Here is a 17,635-nt window from a genome sequence, read left to right as displayed (position 1 = left end):
TCATCCCGCTCCCAGTTAAGCTTCACCCCAGAATCTGACTGATACGTATCTCCCACTGGATTATTTCTGCATTGAACCATTTACAATAAACCCCAAACTGTAACAAGAGGGTATCCAGGAGTTCTGTGAATCATTCTAACAAATTATAGAACCTGAAGGATAGTGAGAATGCCCAAATTTGTAGCCAAGTTGTCTGACTTGTGTGTCATACGAAGTACCCAACTTGAAGGAGAGGCCACAGGGAACCTCAAATGTGTCACCAATGTAACCTAGCAACTGCTCTTATGGCTGCTGTCTGAAAGCAGGGCAGTTTGGGGTTGGGGGACTTGGCGGCCAACTTGAGGCTAATTCCAAGTTAATAGTTAAGGGTCCGAATCTAACTGAATTGAAGACACAGCAGAGAATGGTTGTTAGAATACACACCTCTTTTTTTTTTAAACCTTTTTATTGTAGTAAAATATATACAACATAAAATTTACTCAATTACTTTAATTTTTTCATTGAAATATAATATAGAAAACATATACAAATCTAGTAAGTACAATTTATAAGCAACTGCTCAAAAAGTTCACAAACTGAACACATTCTTGAGTCCAGCATCTGGATCAAGAACCGAGTATTCCAGAAAACAAAGGAAACAAGTTGGAAATTAAAGAACATTTTTATACAAAAGACCTTGATACAGTTATTAGGATAGGGGTGAGGAGTAACCCTCTCCTCTCCTGCCTGTGTTTATACATGGGCTGTGCCCTCTCTATAACGCTCTACTTCCAAACCAAGTTCAGGGTATTTATGTTATTGTAACACACTTTCAAGGGGACCTACTGAGTTAAGGTTAGTCCATGGAGCAAGTTTATCACTTGAGGAAGAATTTCACCAATTTAGACTCCAGTGCTGCTGTCTGCAGGAAGAGAACAAGGAAAATACTTCTTGCTCCTACATATGCATTTAAATTATGATTATAACAATGTAACAATTTTAACCATTTTAGAAGTGCAATTTGATGGCATCAGCATTCATGGAATAGTGAGGCCATCACAGTGCACTTCTAGAACTTGCTCATCCCAAACAGAAGCTCTGTACCCATTAACAAGAAAATAAACCTCCATTTCCCCTTGCCCTATTTCCTCACTGGCACGATTCTCCTTCCTGTCTCTGAGAACTTATTTCTAGATTCCTATGAAAGTGGCAACATACAATATTTGACTTTTTGTGTCTTCACTTACAGTAATTTTTTAAAAGTTCATCTGAATTTTTAAGGCTGAATACTATTCCACTGGATGGCATACTACCTTGAATTATCTGTTTATCTACTGATGGACAGATGAGTTGTTTTGACCTTATGCTATTTGAATAAATGCTGCTCTTAGCTTTGATGTACAGTATACTTTCACAAATCCATTCTCGTATATTCTTATATCAACTTTGGAGGCACTTTATAATTTAGAGGCCATGTACAAATTAATGCTAACATGCATTTGAGAGAGTCCAGTGTTTTATTATCAGCATTATTCTTTGTTCATGCTGAAGAATCAAGGACCAAATAGTGTGAACCAAAACCTGGAATATAATCAGCACTACATAGGTGACAGGAATATAGAAATATTTTGCTAATTATTAGACTTGAAGAGTATAAAAGATAGAATCATGTCAATTATTTTGTGCTTAGTCTTTCTGAATGTACTGTTGGCATTCAATGCATAGAAAGTGCTTGTAACTAAAGAATATGTCATTATCCTTTCCTTTCTTGTTTGAGGTACTGGAGGACCATGCACACACACGCTAGGCAAGCCTTCTACCACTGAATTACAGCTTTCTACCACTGAACTACAACTTTTATGCTCTGGTTCCTTAGCAACCATACCATGCTTATCTTCTGTTAAATGGGAATTCCTTTTATGGGTGGAACTTCCTGAAGGCTGAGATGGCGTTCAGTGCTTTAGCCCAATACTCTTGCTTGAGGACCGCTCCCGTTCTTTAGTTATTTCCATCTCAATTTTGGCATTGATTTTCTCCCAATCTATTTCGAGCTACAAAACAGAAAAGAAGAAATATGCTTCTATAATATAGGTCTTTTTGTTTAATTCAAGGTAACTTGGGTGAGGCTGGGAGGGGAAAATGAAGGAAGAGGTGACATGGATCAAAATGAACTGTACTTATGAAGTAACATGTGGAAGTGAAATCTCTACTTCCAAAGATATTAAAAAATAAAATGGTCAAACATTTTAAAAAGTGACTGAGAATAAACAAAACCAGAATATATCACATTTCGAAAGCAGTAGAGAAAAAGAAAACATCAAGAAAAGTTAATGCTGAAAGAACATGAATTATCTTTAAGTATAACATCAAATAGAACAATTGTATACCAAAAAGCAGACTCACATTGGATGTAAAATCTGTTTATATGAGACAAAAATCTCATTATAAAAGGCTGAGGTCTAAACATCCCAGTTTGAAGCCAGGCCAGGCAGAAAAATCCCCAAGATTCTTTCCTTTTATCTACCAGGAAAAACAGAAAACAGACCTGTGGCTCAAGTGGAAGAATGCCAGTCTTGAATGGAAAAGCTAAGTCAGAGTGTGAGGAGCTGAGTTCAAGCACAAAAAAGAGAAAAAAAAGAAGTGGATAAGACTGTGTCCACAAAGCACTATCTCCACAATGTTAGCTTTTTACATCTTCCATATTGAAGCATAGCTATAAAAGACAGGAGAACACTGGTTCCCTTGAGCATAGTTTACACCAGAAAATCCATTGCCAACAACTCTTTAAGTGCTTTGAAGATCTATCTGGTGGTCATTAAGAGTGAGAGATGAAGAAACATTAGAGGAAGCAGAAGGCAGGCAAGAATGAGACACATATAAAGAGTAACTGAAAAGTGTTAGCATTTTTATGTGTGTGCCTCTCCTTCCTCCGGCTGGCTTTGGGAAAGGACTCTGCCTCTAAATTCTATGAGCCATTTTCTTAGGAAAACACATCCTACTGTTCAACCAAGTGGAACAACAGGATTGTGTGTCTTCTCTGAGAACACTCAGTCCTAGATTAAACTAGTTTATTATGAATTAACCTCAGAATGAGTCAGAAATGAACAAGTTCTTATCTCTACACAGAACAGTGTAGTATAGGATAGTATTAAACCAGACAGAGTACTACTTGCTAACTGAACATTTATCTTAGGTAACTATGAGATCTGTTTATCTTTTTTTTTTTTTTTTTTTTTTTTGTCGGTCATAGGGCTTGAACTCTGGGCCTGAGCACTGTCCCTCAGCTCTTCAGCTCAAAGCTTGTGCTCTACCACTTGAGCTACAGCGCCACTTCCAGTTTTCTGGTGGTTTATTGGATTTTCACACTTTCCTGCCTGGGCTGGCTTTGAACTGTGATCCTCAGATCTCAGCCTCTTGAGTAGTTAGGATTACAGGCATGAGCCACTGGCGGCCAGCTCTATTTATCCTTAATAGAATTTCATGCCTCCTTTCTTTTGTGTTAGCCATTGATGGAATTGAGTAATTTGGTTCTTTTGTGCATTCCAATATCCTATATCTAAATTTTCATGAAGTAATCTGTAGATATTTTTGGATACTTTTCTAAAAAAATAGTAATTCTATATATTTATTGATAATATATAAAATAGGTACATTAATAATTAATGGAAAAAATCTTTTTATCTAAGAGATAAATTGATGTGGTAAGATGCAAATGTCAGCTTGTTGAAAAGTACAGCAAGTACTGAATTATTTGAAAGACTCATTTTCCAACCAGGATTTTCATAATATCCCAATTTGATTTTTTTTTTTTTTGGGTCCGGTCATGGGGCCTGAACTCTGGGCCTGGGCGCTGTCCCTCAGCTATTCAGCTCAAGACTAGCGCTCTACCACTTGAGCCACAGGGCCACTTCCGGCTTTTTTTCTTTTTGCTTATGTGGTGCTGAGGAATTGAACCCAGGGCCTCATGCATGCAAGGCAAGCACTCTACCACTGAGCCACCCTCCCAGCCCCCCCAACTTGATATTTTTACATGGTAAAATATTTGTTTCTAGTCTAACAAAGCATTGATAATAAAGAGGAAGACAAGGGTAACATTGATCACAATGCATTGTACTCACAAGCTGTGTGTTGAATTGAAACCCCTTTCCTTTATATAACTACTTAAGGATAATGAAAATATTAAGTAAAAAGGAAGGAAGACAGCCGGGTGCTCACACTCTAATCCTAGCTACTCAGGAGGCTGAGATCTGAGGATGGAGGTTCAAAGCCAGTCCTGACAGAAAAGTCCCCATGAGACTCTTATCTCCAATAAACCACTCAAAAACCAGACGTGGCGCTGTGTCTCAAGTGGTAGAGCACTAGCCTTGAGTACACAGAGGCTCAGGGACAGTGCCCAGGCCCTGAGTTCAAGCCCCACAACCAAACCCTCCACCTCCAAAAAACTGAAGACAAAACTTGATGAATGTGTTGGTTTCCTTCCATCCTTGCACTGACCTTCCTGTGTTTTTCAAATCAATCAGAAGAGAACCACACACGGATGACCCAGCGAACAATGGCTGCTTTGCTACACCCAAAGTCCATCAACTACACCTGCTGAAGTACACACGATGGGGGGAGGGGAGTGTTGATAGCTAGCCCATGGAAAGGACTGCTCTCACTTCTGTTTGGCATTTCCAGGTTTAGCGCATTTTCATCTTAGAATACTGTTTTGTGATTTTTAGTTAACTTAGAACACAGTGTCATGGTGGTTCAAAGTAACCCATATACATGGTTTTGGGATAAAAAGAAAATACTATCAACATAGTCATGTTATTCTCATTATCCCATCTTGGAAATCTCTGTTTCCCTTCTGAATAAAGATTTTGTTGATTAAACATTCAGGCAGCAGTTGAAACACACACACATAATGAAGAAGATTTAAGGATTTTGAGGTCTTGCTATCTAAAATACAACTGCATTTAGACTAAGGTCTATTTTCTTATATGTGTTCTCAAAAGTACCTAATGTGCCAATACTAAAAAACAATATTGGTCAAGACAGTGATGAGAAAGAAACAGGGTGGGCACATAAAATTTATAAATAGGATAAATTTAAGGTAAGTGCTCAGTTTCCACATATAGCCAAAGTTTCAGACTGCAACAAAAAGATCAGGTGGCCTCTGGTGACTTCTGCCTGCTGTGAGAGTCTGAGTCAGTGTAATACGAGATCCCAGGGACCTGAGCAGCAAAAGCCTTATGTATGGCCCAAAATGTACAAATGTCTTGTGGATTTTCAGGAGCTATCTTGGAAGTCAACACTAAAGTAGCACTAATACCAAGACTGGTCTCAATGGCCTCACTCCCTGCAAAGCTGCTCTGAAATTCAAGAATGTAGATCATGGCACCTGTGGTGTTTGAAACACTGTATAAGTAGGCAACACTGGCTTTTAGTGGACATTGTAGGTGCCTTCTCTCCACCTCTCTCTATATCTCAAGGTTTCTTAACCTACCTTGGGACAAATCAGAATATCCCATTTTATTTAGTTAAATAACTAAATAGTTTTGCTTTCTTTCCAAAGTGTAGAGATCAAACTCAGAGCCTTACAGAACATTCTATTTTATTGTATCCCAAGATGGAGTATACCCACATAGTTTATAAGCCACAATAAGTTATGTGTATCCTATTCAACACTTAGCACAGTACCAGCCCAGAGTAAAATGTCATAAACTTGTTTTGAATGAATGAACAAGGAAAAGGCTAAGCAAACTAGTTCGCTGAGCCAAAATCAAGGCTGGCCTGTTTTGGAATCACAGCCCTTGAGAGTCAAACCTCTTGGAGTGGTGAGCAATCTTTCCCTTCTCTGGGCCTTGGACAGCCTATATAAGGACAACGATCAGTTATGCCACTCTGGGAGCAAGGGTGAATGCTCTTGCTCGGGCTCTCTTTGTGGGCTGATGTGTACTGGAATTCTTTTTTCTTGTTAGGGTCATTACATTTGAGATTCTAGTAGGAGTTTGGGAGGCAAAGGTTGAATCTTTGGTTTTAGGCTTAAACTAAGTATTTCTATGTGGTACAAGCTAACCTCTAGTATTCCACACATGCATTTTCCTTTGTGTATATATTCACGCTGGAGTAGAAGGGGCAAGTGAGCGGAGGACACAATTCAGGAGTTCACTTTTATCCTAGCCATTTACATTATTAATAGATCTAAAATAGCAAGTGGCACCCAATTTAAGACAAATTGAATATTATAAAAAGACTTGAGTAACTCCAAATATGGCTATAAGAATTCAACAAAATATTTACTTCTTCAGTCACAAAAGTAGGCTATGTCATAAAGCAAAAAAAATTTTTTTTGAAATTATAGTAGCACTCACAAGATGAATGTTTCATGTACACACACACAGCATCTATGTTCTTATAAAATACTGTATAATACTTACACCTTCTGCATATTGCAAGTATCGTTTATTAGTTTCGTGTTTACCAAAGGTCTCCAGAAACTTCTGACGGTATGCCAGCACTGTATCTACGTGGGTTTTATATTTTACAGCTAATTCCAGGGCCCTGTAGTGGGAAATAAACAGATTATCAGGATTGCGCTTCTTAGACTGCATACCCAGCAGTTCCGGAGTTAGGAGTGGATTTTTATCCCCTGACTGGAATGCCATTTTCTCCCTTCTCCATCTTCCAAATTCCTATTTATCCTTCAAGACTCAGATTAAACATGACCTCTTCTGACTACTCCCCTTGTAGAAATAAATATCCATTATCTACACTTCCTATCATTTCTACAAACTATTATTATAGCACTCTCACCATGTATTATAATTATTTTCAGACTGCTTCTGCCAGTAGCCATACGTTTATTACAAGGAGATGTGGCTTCCATTTCTCTTTGGTGAGTAGGAGCGTGTCGTGTCTACAGAAGTGTTTTGAAAACATCAAGAAATCCAAGTGTGGCACTTCATTTGAATGCAACTCTCTTTGCTATTTTCATTAGTTTATAATAAATGTATAGAATTTGAAACTATTATTATAGCAAATTGGAGATCTAGTGAAACAAACTGACACTAAGAAAAGGCTGACAAAAATGTCTTTGGTCCCTTGAGTATAAGAAAAATTTAAATTTTATAATTGAATCATTATCTATTGATCTGTACAACTAAGTTCTTTGAAAAGTAATATTTAAATAGCAGAATAGAACTAAGTGAATTGCGAAGCACTTGGTATGACACTAAATGTGCACATGCTACACAGGGGTGACAATCTGCGAGGAGGGAACAGGTGAATCTCAGTACGGGGTACTTGCTCAGTCTCTACAGTCCTGCGCATCACCCACAGCCGGACCGGGGTTCTACTCACTACTTGCAGTCCTCTTGTTTTAAAGTATTCAGGGTAGTCATCATAATAGTCAAAAGCACATCACTACTCCAGGTCTCTGACTCTCTAAGCTGAATAGTGAAGTCATAGTTTATCAGAGAAAACCACTACAAATCTGCTATTTTAGATAAAAATGAGTACTGACTAGCTATCTAGCTATCTCACAACTTGTGAAAATTCTCAGTAGGGAAATGTAGTTCATTCTCAGTGTGCTTTAGTTACTTTGAAAAGCATTTTAGATATGTTGTATGTATTTGGCAATTGATGGAAAACTGAGAGCTAATAAACATGCCATATGAAAAAAACATGCACAGGACAATGGAAATGCCAACATTAAACCATGTGATTGTTTTATGAAGACATCTTGACATGTGCTTTGTTGCTAAATACAAATATAACATTTGCTACCAACCAGATGCTCAGAGTCCCCTTTTCTCAGTAACTTTAAGTCTTTCAGAGAAAAAGGTCAGGCAAATGGGAGTGTAAAGCTACGAAGTACAGAATACAGAGGAATGGAAGTGGAAGGTTAGAGAAGTGAGGCAGCAATCCCAGGAGCAACTGGAGTAATGCTGCCTCGAGCCCATCCTTTCCTGGTGTCCAAGGCCCTCAATGTACACAGGGCCCTTCGCAGTGGTGTCTGTGTGTGAGGAGACAAGTGAGCACCCTCTGGGCACTGTGTCGTGTATGACTAGAAGGACATCTTCATTTTGTAAAACAGCAAGTGTACTGAAAGAGGGCACATCAGCCAACTCTCTGTGCTGGGGGCTTTTCAAAAACTCCAAAGAGATAAGTTGTTCTGGAACATCAATATACTTCATTATGCAGAAAGACCAGAATATGATGTCTAATCTGTATTTAGAAGCTCAATTACTAAGTATTATCTATTATCACTGTTGTTACTGTAATAATAAAATATGCATTATTTGAAGAACAATGGCTAAAGGCAAACATTTAAATGATAGGTGCTATTTTAAGTGTTCTCTTAAAGCATAGACTGAGTTAAAAAAAAAAAAGCAGTTCTTTACCACATTTAGAGGGAACTTACTCTAAATTACATAAGGGTTTTTGGGAGACATGTGTTTCTAGTTTTAAAATAGTTATCTGGAAACCAAACAAATGTGACATTAGATTCTAGGCTGGAATGGATCCATATATTGAAATAGAAGTTATATATTTAAAAAAAAAAAAAAAAAAGATGTTAGCCAGGCGCCAGTGGCTGATGCCTATAATCTAAACCTTGGGAAATTGAGATCTGAGGATCACAGTTAGAAGCTAGCCCAGGCAGGAAAGTCTGTGAGACTCTTATCTCCAATAAACCACTCAGAAAAAGCCAGAAGTGGTTCTGTGGCTCAAGTGGTAGAGTGCTAGCCTCAAGCAAAAGAAGCTCAGGGACAGCACACAGGCCTAGAGTTCAAGCTCCAGGATCAGAAAAAGGAAAAAAAGAAGATGATATAACTTCAGAGTATGAGCTTTTGCATAGCTTGAATGACTGAACTGGCATATATATATATATATATATATATATATATATATATATATATATATATATATAAAACTGGTATAAGGTAAGACATTTCTTTTTTTTTTTTAGTAGGAGATTGTTTAACAGATTATTTGGTCCAGAAAAGGTTCCTGCTACCGCCTTTTCCTATTGGAATTTGATTAAATTTTTTTTTTTTGTAAAGATACTATACAGAGGGTTACAGTTACGTGAGTGAGGTAATGAGTACACTTCCTCTTGAACATTGTTACCCCCTCCATTGTTTTCCCCCTACCATCCCCTCCCTCCCTCCCTCCCTTCCCCTCCCTCCCTCCCTCCCCCTCCCTCCCTCCCTCCCCTTCCCTCCCTCCCTTCCCCAGGTTCTTTTTTTTTTTTTTTATTGTGATTAAGTGATTACATAATTTCCGGAAATTCACAGTATTGTGGAATAATGATGCTCATTTAAAGTCACAAGTTCATTCTAACTTTCCTGGAGCAAATTGTCTATCACAGTCTGTAACATATAACGGTGTCCACATGTTATATACCATATATGTGATCAGCAGCATGGGGATATTTAGTAGTGGTTCAACCAGATGAGTGGGAGTTCTCTGTTTCTTAAGTCCTGTTAGTTTTGTCGTATCACCTAACATTTTGGATTTAGCATCCACTTATCAGGGAGACCATGTACAGTTTGTCTCTTCGTTCTTGGCTTACCTCGCTCAACATGATTCCTTCTAGCTGTAAGACATTTCTTTTTGTTAATACTTAAGTAAAAGATCAATGCAGTTACTTAGAGCTTCTAATTTCTACCTCTCTTATCTCCAGTTTCTAAGAGAACATTACCTTGAAATGTGCCAAGTAGACAGCCAGCAGAAAACTTGCTTACTCTGACTCCTTAGGTGCTACATCTTACTAGGTTTTCAGGTAATTTTCAAATTTTAAATATGAAGGAAGAGGCACAAACCAGTAAGACTATGCTTCTCAAACAGATGAACAAAACCCAGCAAATTAAATCCTAAGCCTATCAAGTAGCTAGATGCAAGCTTCAACTTGTGGCTAAGTCTGGAGCTGAAGTCCTCGGGACTAAGTCCAGAACTCAGTGCCTGTGGAACCTTGGCTCATGGCTATAAAGTTTGATAGAGCCACTAGAGAAGAACTAGTGAGAATAATGATCCCAGAGTATAGCTAAAATTCACCATGAGGATGTACAGAAGCAAGAGAAAAGAGGGCAGCAGGTATATGCTACAGAACACCAACATCACTGGGCACTGGTGGTTCACGCCTGTAATCCTAGCAACTCAGGAGGCTGAGATCTGAGGATTGTGGTTCAAAGCCAGTCCAGGCAGCAAAATCTGTGATAAACCACCAGAATATTGGAAGTGATGCTGTGGCTCAAGTGGAAGAGCGCTAACCTTGAGCTGAAGAGCTAAGGGATAACACCCAGGCTCAGAGTTCAAGCCCCATGACTGACAAAAAAAAAAAAAAAAAAAAAAAAGAACACCAACATCTAAGGGTCTGGCTTCAGAAGGATCATCCACAAGGGAGTAGAGTCATGTAGTGAATCCTCACATACACGGTCAGTCAGCTTCAACAATCAGCTGGTGAGTCGTTGCTCTCCCTCTCCGCACCCCCCTCCCCTACCATTTCCCTTAAATCAGACTTCAGTCATCATGTCTTTTCATCTGTAAATACTTCACTGCCTACCGTATTATATTCAGCACCCTATTTTTCTCTATCTTGAATGTTTTATTGTTTGTTTGAATCAAGACCTAAAAAGGACCCCACATGTTGTGATTAGTTGAAACATTTTGTCATTTTTTCTTTCTCTTCCTTCTTTACGTCCTTCTGGTGAATCTTAGGTATACCCAGGGCATCATTATCCTCACTAGTTTGGCCTGGGCACTGTCCCTGAGCTCTTTTTTCTCAAGGCTAGCACTCTACCACTTGGCCTACAGCTCCACTTCTGGCCTTTTCTCTCCACTTCTGGCCTTTTCTCTCCACTTCTGGCCACTGATAACACAGGTTCCTTTATTCCAATCTTATCTACTAATATTAACCTCAGATCACACAGTACCATTCTCAGTAATAAAAAGCTTACAGAATGTCTAAAAAAAGATTAGAGCAGTAGCTACAGGGTTCAATGAGGCCTTGCCTAGTAAAACTGACATAGCTTATGAATTTGTTGTTGTTCAATAATTCCTGACATGTGGAGAAATATAGCATGTCCATCTATGTTTGTGATGCAGCTCACAGAGTATTTAACTGACATGAAGAATATGAATATTAAATAGCTACTCTGTATATATAATATAAAATGTCCTTCTAGAAGTATATGATCTGAAAGGGAAAAGAGGACAGATATCTGCAAAGATAAAAAAGGGATGGATGGTAGGGAAATGACTAATAGATATGAGAAGAAAGGTTCAATATTTTTAGTAAATCAAAACTACACTAAGATTCCAACTTACCCCAGTAAGAACATCAATAAAACCAACAACAATAAATAGTGGTAAGGATTTAGGGGTGGGGAAGGAACCCTCATGCATCGTTGGAGTGTGCACACACTATGGAAATCAGTGTGGAGACTCATAAAACAATAAAAACAGATTTATCTTATGACTTCATTATACCACTCCTGAGCATATATCTGAAGTAATCTAAGTTAATATACAAGAAAGACACTTGCACACCCATGTTAATTAAACCAGTTCTATTCAAAACAGCAAACTGTGGAACCAACTTCAAAAAGAAACTATAAGTACTTATATACCACAGAATATCACACGACTATAAAAAAATGAAATCATGTAATGTGCAGGAAGTGGATGGAGCTGGTGATGTGATCAATAGGTTGAACGAGATAAGCAAAGCTCAAAAAGCCAAATATCATAATTAATATTAAGTAGATAATTTTCTAGGCTTGAAAATGTTAAAATCCTGCAGGCAAACCTCTCACAAATATAAACACAAAAAAACTCTTCTGTAGTGTTAGGCAGAGCAGGAAAATGTAATTTACTAATTGATAGATGGAAGAATACATAAGGTCAAACAGGCTTTGGAATCATTGAAAAGCATTTTTATTACCTTTCCCAGTTGTAGAGATTAATATTGATCTGGATTGCTTGATAAACAAGGCCAGCCTGAAGAAGTACTATTTCAGCTTCCTGTATGTTCCCACTAAACATTAGTATATGGGCCATTTTTGATTCTTTGGATGGAAGATCTTTTATAGAGTTGATGTACTGAACCTTATCAATCTAGAAAAGAAAAAGTAGTACATTCCATGTGATAAAAACAGAAATGCAACAGAACAACTTGTAAGAAACGCGCGCACACGCATTTATGTGTGCACATGACTCACCTCACCGATTGCTGCGTAGGCGATTTCTGCAGTGGTCATGTCTCGGTTGGCAAGTGCCATGGCAGCCAGACACGCCCACATGGTTTGCTCCTAAGTGAAGCCAAGAGTACACACTTAACCATGAGGCCCACATCAGAATACTCAGGGTAAAACTATTCAATAATTTAAGTAATAAGTTATCAAGTGAAGCCAGGTAGTGGTGGCTCCTGTCTATAATCCTAGCTACACAGGAGGCTGAGACCTGAGTATTGAGGTTCAAAGCCATCTCAGGCAGACAAATGCAAAAACTGAGTGAAATTATGTGGCCCTGAGCTCAAGTTCCAGTACTGGTGTGAATGTGTGCTAACACACACACAATTTTGAAACATAGCATTGAAAACTAACCTTAAAAAATTAGTGTGAGGGGGCTGGGAAGGTGGCTCAGTGGTAGAGTGCTTGCCTTGCATGCCTGAGGCCCTGGGTTCGATTCCTCAGCACCACATAAGCAAAAAGAAAAAAGCTGGAAGTGGCGCTCTGGCTCAAGTGGTAGAGCGCTAGCCTTGAGCTGAAGAGCTGAGGGACAATGCTCAGGCCCAGAGTTCAGGCCCCACGACCAGACCCAAAAAATAAATAAATAAAAATTAGTGAGAGGAAAAAATTTTATTGTGGCCACTTTGTAGTGTGCTCTAATATGATGCTGCCATGAAGATGGCCACCAATAAGCCCTGATAAGGTAAAGCATCTAAATGACATTTCAGGAGTGTATTCTAGTGGATGGTAACTGATTCAATAAAGGAAATCTATGGTCAGACACATTTTGGAATATACTAGATTCAACCAACTAGTTAGGAAATGCTGATCAAAGCAGAATACACACACACACACACACACACACACACACACACACACACACGTATGTATATTTCCCCTTGTGTTGAGATAGGGTCTTGCTATATATCCCGAGGCTATAAATCCTCATGCATAGCCTTTCAAATGCTAAGATTATAGGCATATGCCATTATTCGCAGGTTAAAGCACAGACTTTTAGCTTTAGGTATACAAAAGAATGGTCTGAGGAACTTAAAAAGATGTGCATGCCTCAATCAAAAAGATGTGCAATGAGTCAGACTCTCTGTGGGAATACAACTTAGGAATCTGACTCTCAGAAAATGTTCCACAGAAGACTGATACATGTACCAGTGCCTAATTATAGCCTCTCTGAAAATCAACCACATGGCAACACCTCTTCATACCAACCATGTATTCATTTATAAAAACACATGATCTCTAGGATGGGAATGTGGCTTAGTAGCAGAGTGCTTGCCTAGCATGCATGAAGCCCTGGGTTCGATTCCACAGTACCACATGAACAGAAAAGACCAGAAGTAGCACTGTGGCTCAAGTGGTAGAGTGCTAGCCTTGAGCAAAAGCTCAGGGACAGCACAGGGCCCAGGCCCTGAGTTCAAGCCCCAAGACTGGCAAAAACAAACAAACATGGTCTCACTCATAACTATTCATAACTATTATTACATATCTTGCCAAAAGGTAAGCTAATGCACAATACATATACGAATGTGGATCAGAAATGGAGAGTACCTTAACAAAGCGACAAAGTCTTACAGCATCCTCCCACTTGGAACTGCTCACATATTCCTGAAGAATAGCAGGATACGGAGATATGCTGATGTGGACCAGAGACCCATCCGCTCTTCTGATAGTTACCTGATTCCCCACAAAACTCACAATATGAGGGTTTTTACTATATTCACTGTTGAGAAAGGAGGAGGGGCAAGATACTCTGAGCAAAGAAATATTTTTGTATGGGTCATAAGGGATTGAACTCAGAGCCTATGTACTATTTCTGAACTTTTTTCCTCAAGGCTAGCATTCTACCCACTTGAGCCACAGCTTTTTGATGGTTAATTGGAGTTTCACAAACTTTCCTGCCCATGCTGGCTTTGAACTGTAACCTTCAGATCTCAACTGAGTAGCTAGGATTACAGGTATGAGCCACCCGCATTTTGGAGCTTCAGGGTCTCTAAGGCCTAAGTGGTAAAGACTTGTGTTACTGGGATGACCTCAAGGTTGCTGAAATGAAGGGCACAATCCCAGGCCTCCTCTCTCACTTCCTAGCCTTAAAAATATAGCTTCACCTCTGACTGAAAGCTCAGACCTTAAGTCTCCTCTCTACAACTTGACTGTCTCAGGAATATGTGATGGTAACAGAAGGCTGACAAATGCATCTTTTTCCTGATTAAGATAAATCATGTAAATGATGAAATCACTTGGCTTGTTTTTAACCATATTAAAAGGCATACTGATAAAAATTATGCTTAATTCCAAGATAATTTTGTCATAATAAAAAGTGGACTTTAATAAGACTAAGTTCCTTTCAGTGATTTAAATACTTTTAAAAAATAAGTTTTGTTTTAAAGCCCTTTCTAGTTTTGCCAAGGTTGTAAACATGAGTATTAAAAATAAACTCTAAATATACTTGGAAACCACACTAAGATTTAGAGTCAAGAAGCCTTTGTAGTCCTTTGTGAAGAGTAAGAGATCTATCTCTTAGAAAACTTAGGAATATAAATGTACTTCACTTTCTGAAGCACATAAATTTTTTTTAATTTTATTTTATTTGTGAAGCACATAATTTTTTTTTTTTTTTTTTTTTTTTTGGTCGGCCGGGGGCTTGAACTCTGGGCCTGGGCGCTGTCCCTCAGCTCTTCAGCTCAAGGCGAGCGCTCTACCACTTGAGCTACAGCGCCACTTCCGGTTTTCTGGTGGTTTATTAGAGATAGGAGTCTCACGGTCTCTCCTGCCAGGGCTGGCTTTGAACCGCGATCCTCAGATCTCAGCCTCCTGAGTAGCTAGGATTACAGGCATGAGCCACCAGCGCCCGGCAGCACATAAATTTTTAAAATTTTTATTTTACTGTTATTATAAATACAGAGGGGTTACAGTTACATAAGTCAGGCAATGAGTGCATTTCTTTTTGGACAAAGTCCCCTGCTCCCCTTGCTCTCTTCCAGTTTTCCCCTCCCATAACCACCTACAAAGTTGCATAGTTTATTTTCAACATAGTGTCTAGTGAGTACCACTGCTGCATTCATTCACCCTTTGTCCACATAAATACTTTTTAAAATAATTTTCAATTTTTTCTGTCTTTAGTCTCAACCTAAAAATTCAATTTAAGAGACATAAATACATTCAGAATGTCTTAAAGTCAATGACTGTCTGCATGCTGGGATGCTGTCACAAATTTGTATATTATTGAAAAATTGTAAGAGTTGCCTACTTTAAAATCAATCATACTGAGCAAACGTCCTGAGCTTCCATTAAACAACACCAACATGAGAAATACTTCATAGTCACATGAGAGATAAACACTTCAGACTACATTTTCAACTTGACTTCATCAATAAAATCTCACTAAGCTAGCTTTACATAAATGATTTGTTTAGATGCAAAAGCATGACTGAAAGGAGTTCTCTTTAAACCACGCAGAATCCATGCAGAAGATCTCACCTTGCATCCTTCTCATATAACGTTTTAGGCAAAATGTCTCTGTCCACATACACAGTGTTGGGATAGTACCACACTGTGAACCGAGTATCCTGAAGGCCACACAGGATATTGCATGAGTCGCACCATGCCAACGTGTGTACCATTGTTCCTTAATTTCAAAAGAATAGAAGCATTTTGTTAGTGCCAACATACAAGTAAAAAAAAAAAAAAGATAAAATTAACTGAGAAAACAAGATCCTATCTCATTTGTGGTAATTAGGTACATCTCTACTTTCTGATAGCATAATGGTTAAAATGCAAAAATTCACATAACATTTATGAAACTACTTGAATGTTCTACTTAGAACACTACATTTTTAATTCACAGATTTTCCTTTCAATGCCAACTTAGCTGCAGAAGCCAAAAACTTGCTTTTAAAATCAAGTTAAATAGATAAGAAATGTGAGAAAATATTACCACAGTCATCCAAGCATTAAATATTTAGTATATAAAATAGATTTTTACATTAACAATTAAAAATTTAAATGCACTAGAATTATTTTACCAAGTTTGATAATTTGTTCTTCCTTCCCAAATCGTTTCACTGAAGTAATATAGAGATCCCTATTTTTATCAATGAAAGCAACTTTTCTATCATTGGTAAGTCCTTTTTGATCCAGAGCAATTTCCAAGATTTCATTCTAAAATTAAAAAAACAATAACAGTAAATGTCAGATCAATTCTAGTGCCTGAGGTAAGATTGTTTAAGTAATTTTTTTTTAAATGGCATTCCTGTCCTTAAAGATCAATTAAGTCTGGCATGGTAGCACAAACCTACAATCCCAGTATTCAGGAGGCTGAGGCAGGAGGATCATGAGTTCTAGATGAGTGTGGGTAACAGAGCAATACTCTCTCAAAACATTTAAAGTAAACAACCACAAAAGAATCTATTAAATGTCATTCATCTGCTTAGAATTATAAAATGTTCCTGTTGATTTTGGACTGCCAATATACTAATAATTCAAAAGTTAATTGTCATTACTTTGTCAGAAAATCAAGGGAAAGATATTCTCACACTACAAGAAAATAATCTACAGTGTGACCCTATGTAAACTGCCCTTCTGTCCTGTCTTGATGGTGAAGGAGCATCTGAGTATCACATGAATGGTCTGTTTTGAGTACCAAGTTTCTCATACTAAAATTTTATGATTCCTATATTTTAAAGATTTGTCAGAATGAATTTTGAACACACATAGGAATAACTCATATTTCTCCCAGGTTAACATTTGCAGAGTCTTTCATATCATTTCCTGTGAAGCAGGAAACCCGATATGGCTATTATTTAATATTTACTTGCAATTGCAATCCAATGCTATTAAATGATTTTTCTTCAGAGCAGGCTGGTCCCAAGCATGTCTAAGATTTCTAACTCAGACTTCTGACTCCAAGATCTCTGCTGTTCCATAGAAAAACAGTAGTTCTGGCATATTTCATTAATCTAATACTACCTAGTAAGATGGATTTTCTTAAAAGTTGGAAATGTTCCAAGATAGTCATTTCAGTTCAATCCAAGAGGGGCCAATTTACTGTATATTATATATAAAGACTGCTAGGAACAAGAACCATGACTATACCATATGACTATACCATACCATACTATACCATATGACTATACTATATGTATAATAATAATTAGTGTACTGTTTCTAAGTGTACTATAAACAACCCCTTTTAAGACAAAACACACATTATCCAAATTGATGGATCAGTCACATTCCAGTTCAAAATACATTTAAAAAATTAAGCTCTTCTCTGGAATGCTATAGTTTATATTCTTTTTTTAAAGTTTTTGTTATTATAAAGGTGATATACAGAGGAGTTACAGTTACCTAAGTCAGGTAATGAGTACATTTCTTTGTGGACTATGTCAACCCTTCCCTGTACTCTTCCAGTTTTTCCCTCCCAT

General features: G+C 37.9%; 1 protein-coding gene across 4 annotated transcripts in view; it reads right to left on the bottom strand.

Moving 5' to 3' along the window:
• Positions 1-441: 441 nt before the first annotated feature.
• Positions 442-17,635, bottom strand: part of Ift80 (intraflagellar transport 80) — a 74,675-nt gene continuing 57,481 nt past the window's right edge. For 3 of the 4 annotated variants that reach the window (XM_070022850.1, XM_070022849.1, XM_070022851.1), the window contains 7 exons: positions 16,235-16,370; positions 15,690-15,837; positions 13,761-13,932; positions 12,186-12,275; positions 11,909-12,081; positions 6,402-6,525; positions 443-2,030 (listed from right to left, as the gene is read on the bottom strand). In XM_070022850.1, the coding sequence (XP_069878951.1) occupies positions 1,932-2,030; positions 6,402-6,525; positions 11,909-12,081; positions 12,186-12,275; positions 13,761-13,932; positions 15,690-15,837; positions 16,235-16,370 (942 nt within the window). In that variant the 3' untranslated portion in view covers positions 443-1,931. Of the gene's footprint in view, positions 2,031-6,401; positions 6,526-11,908; positions 12,082-12,185; positions 12,276-13,760; positions 13,933-15,689; positions 15,838-16,234; positions 16,371-17,635 lie in introns of all 4 variants that reach the window. The other variant, XR_011372041.1, reaches the window with a different exon arrangement.

This window comes from Dipodomys merriami, unplaced genomic scaffold, assembly GCF_024711535.1.
Source record: "Dipodomys merriami isolate MVZ:Mamm:240054 unplaced genomic scaffold, mDipMer1.0.p SCAF_154, whole genome shotgun sequence".
In the NCBI taxonomy this organism is placed as follows: domain Eukaryota; kingdom Metazoa; phylum Chordata; class Mammalia; order Rodentia; family Heteromyidae; genus Dipodomys; species Dipodomys merriami.
This window is presented reverse-complemented; position numbering and strand designations above follow the sequence as displayed.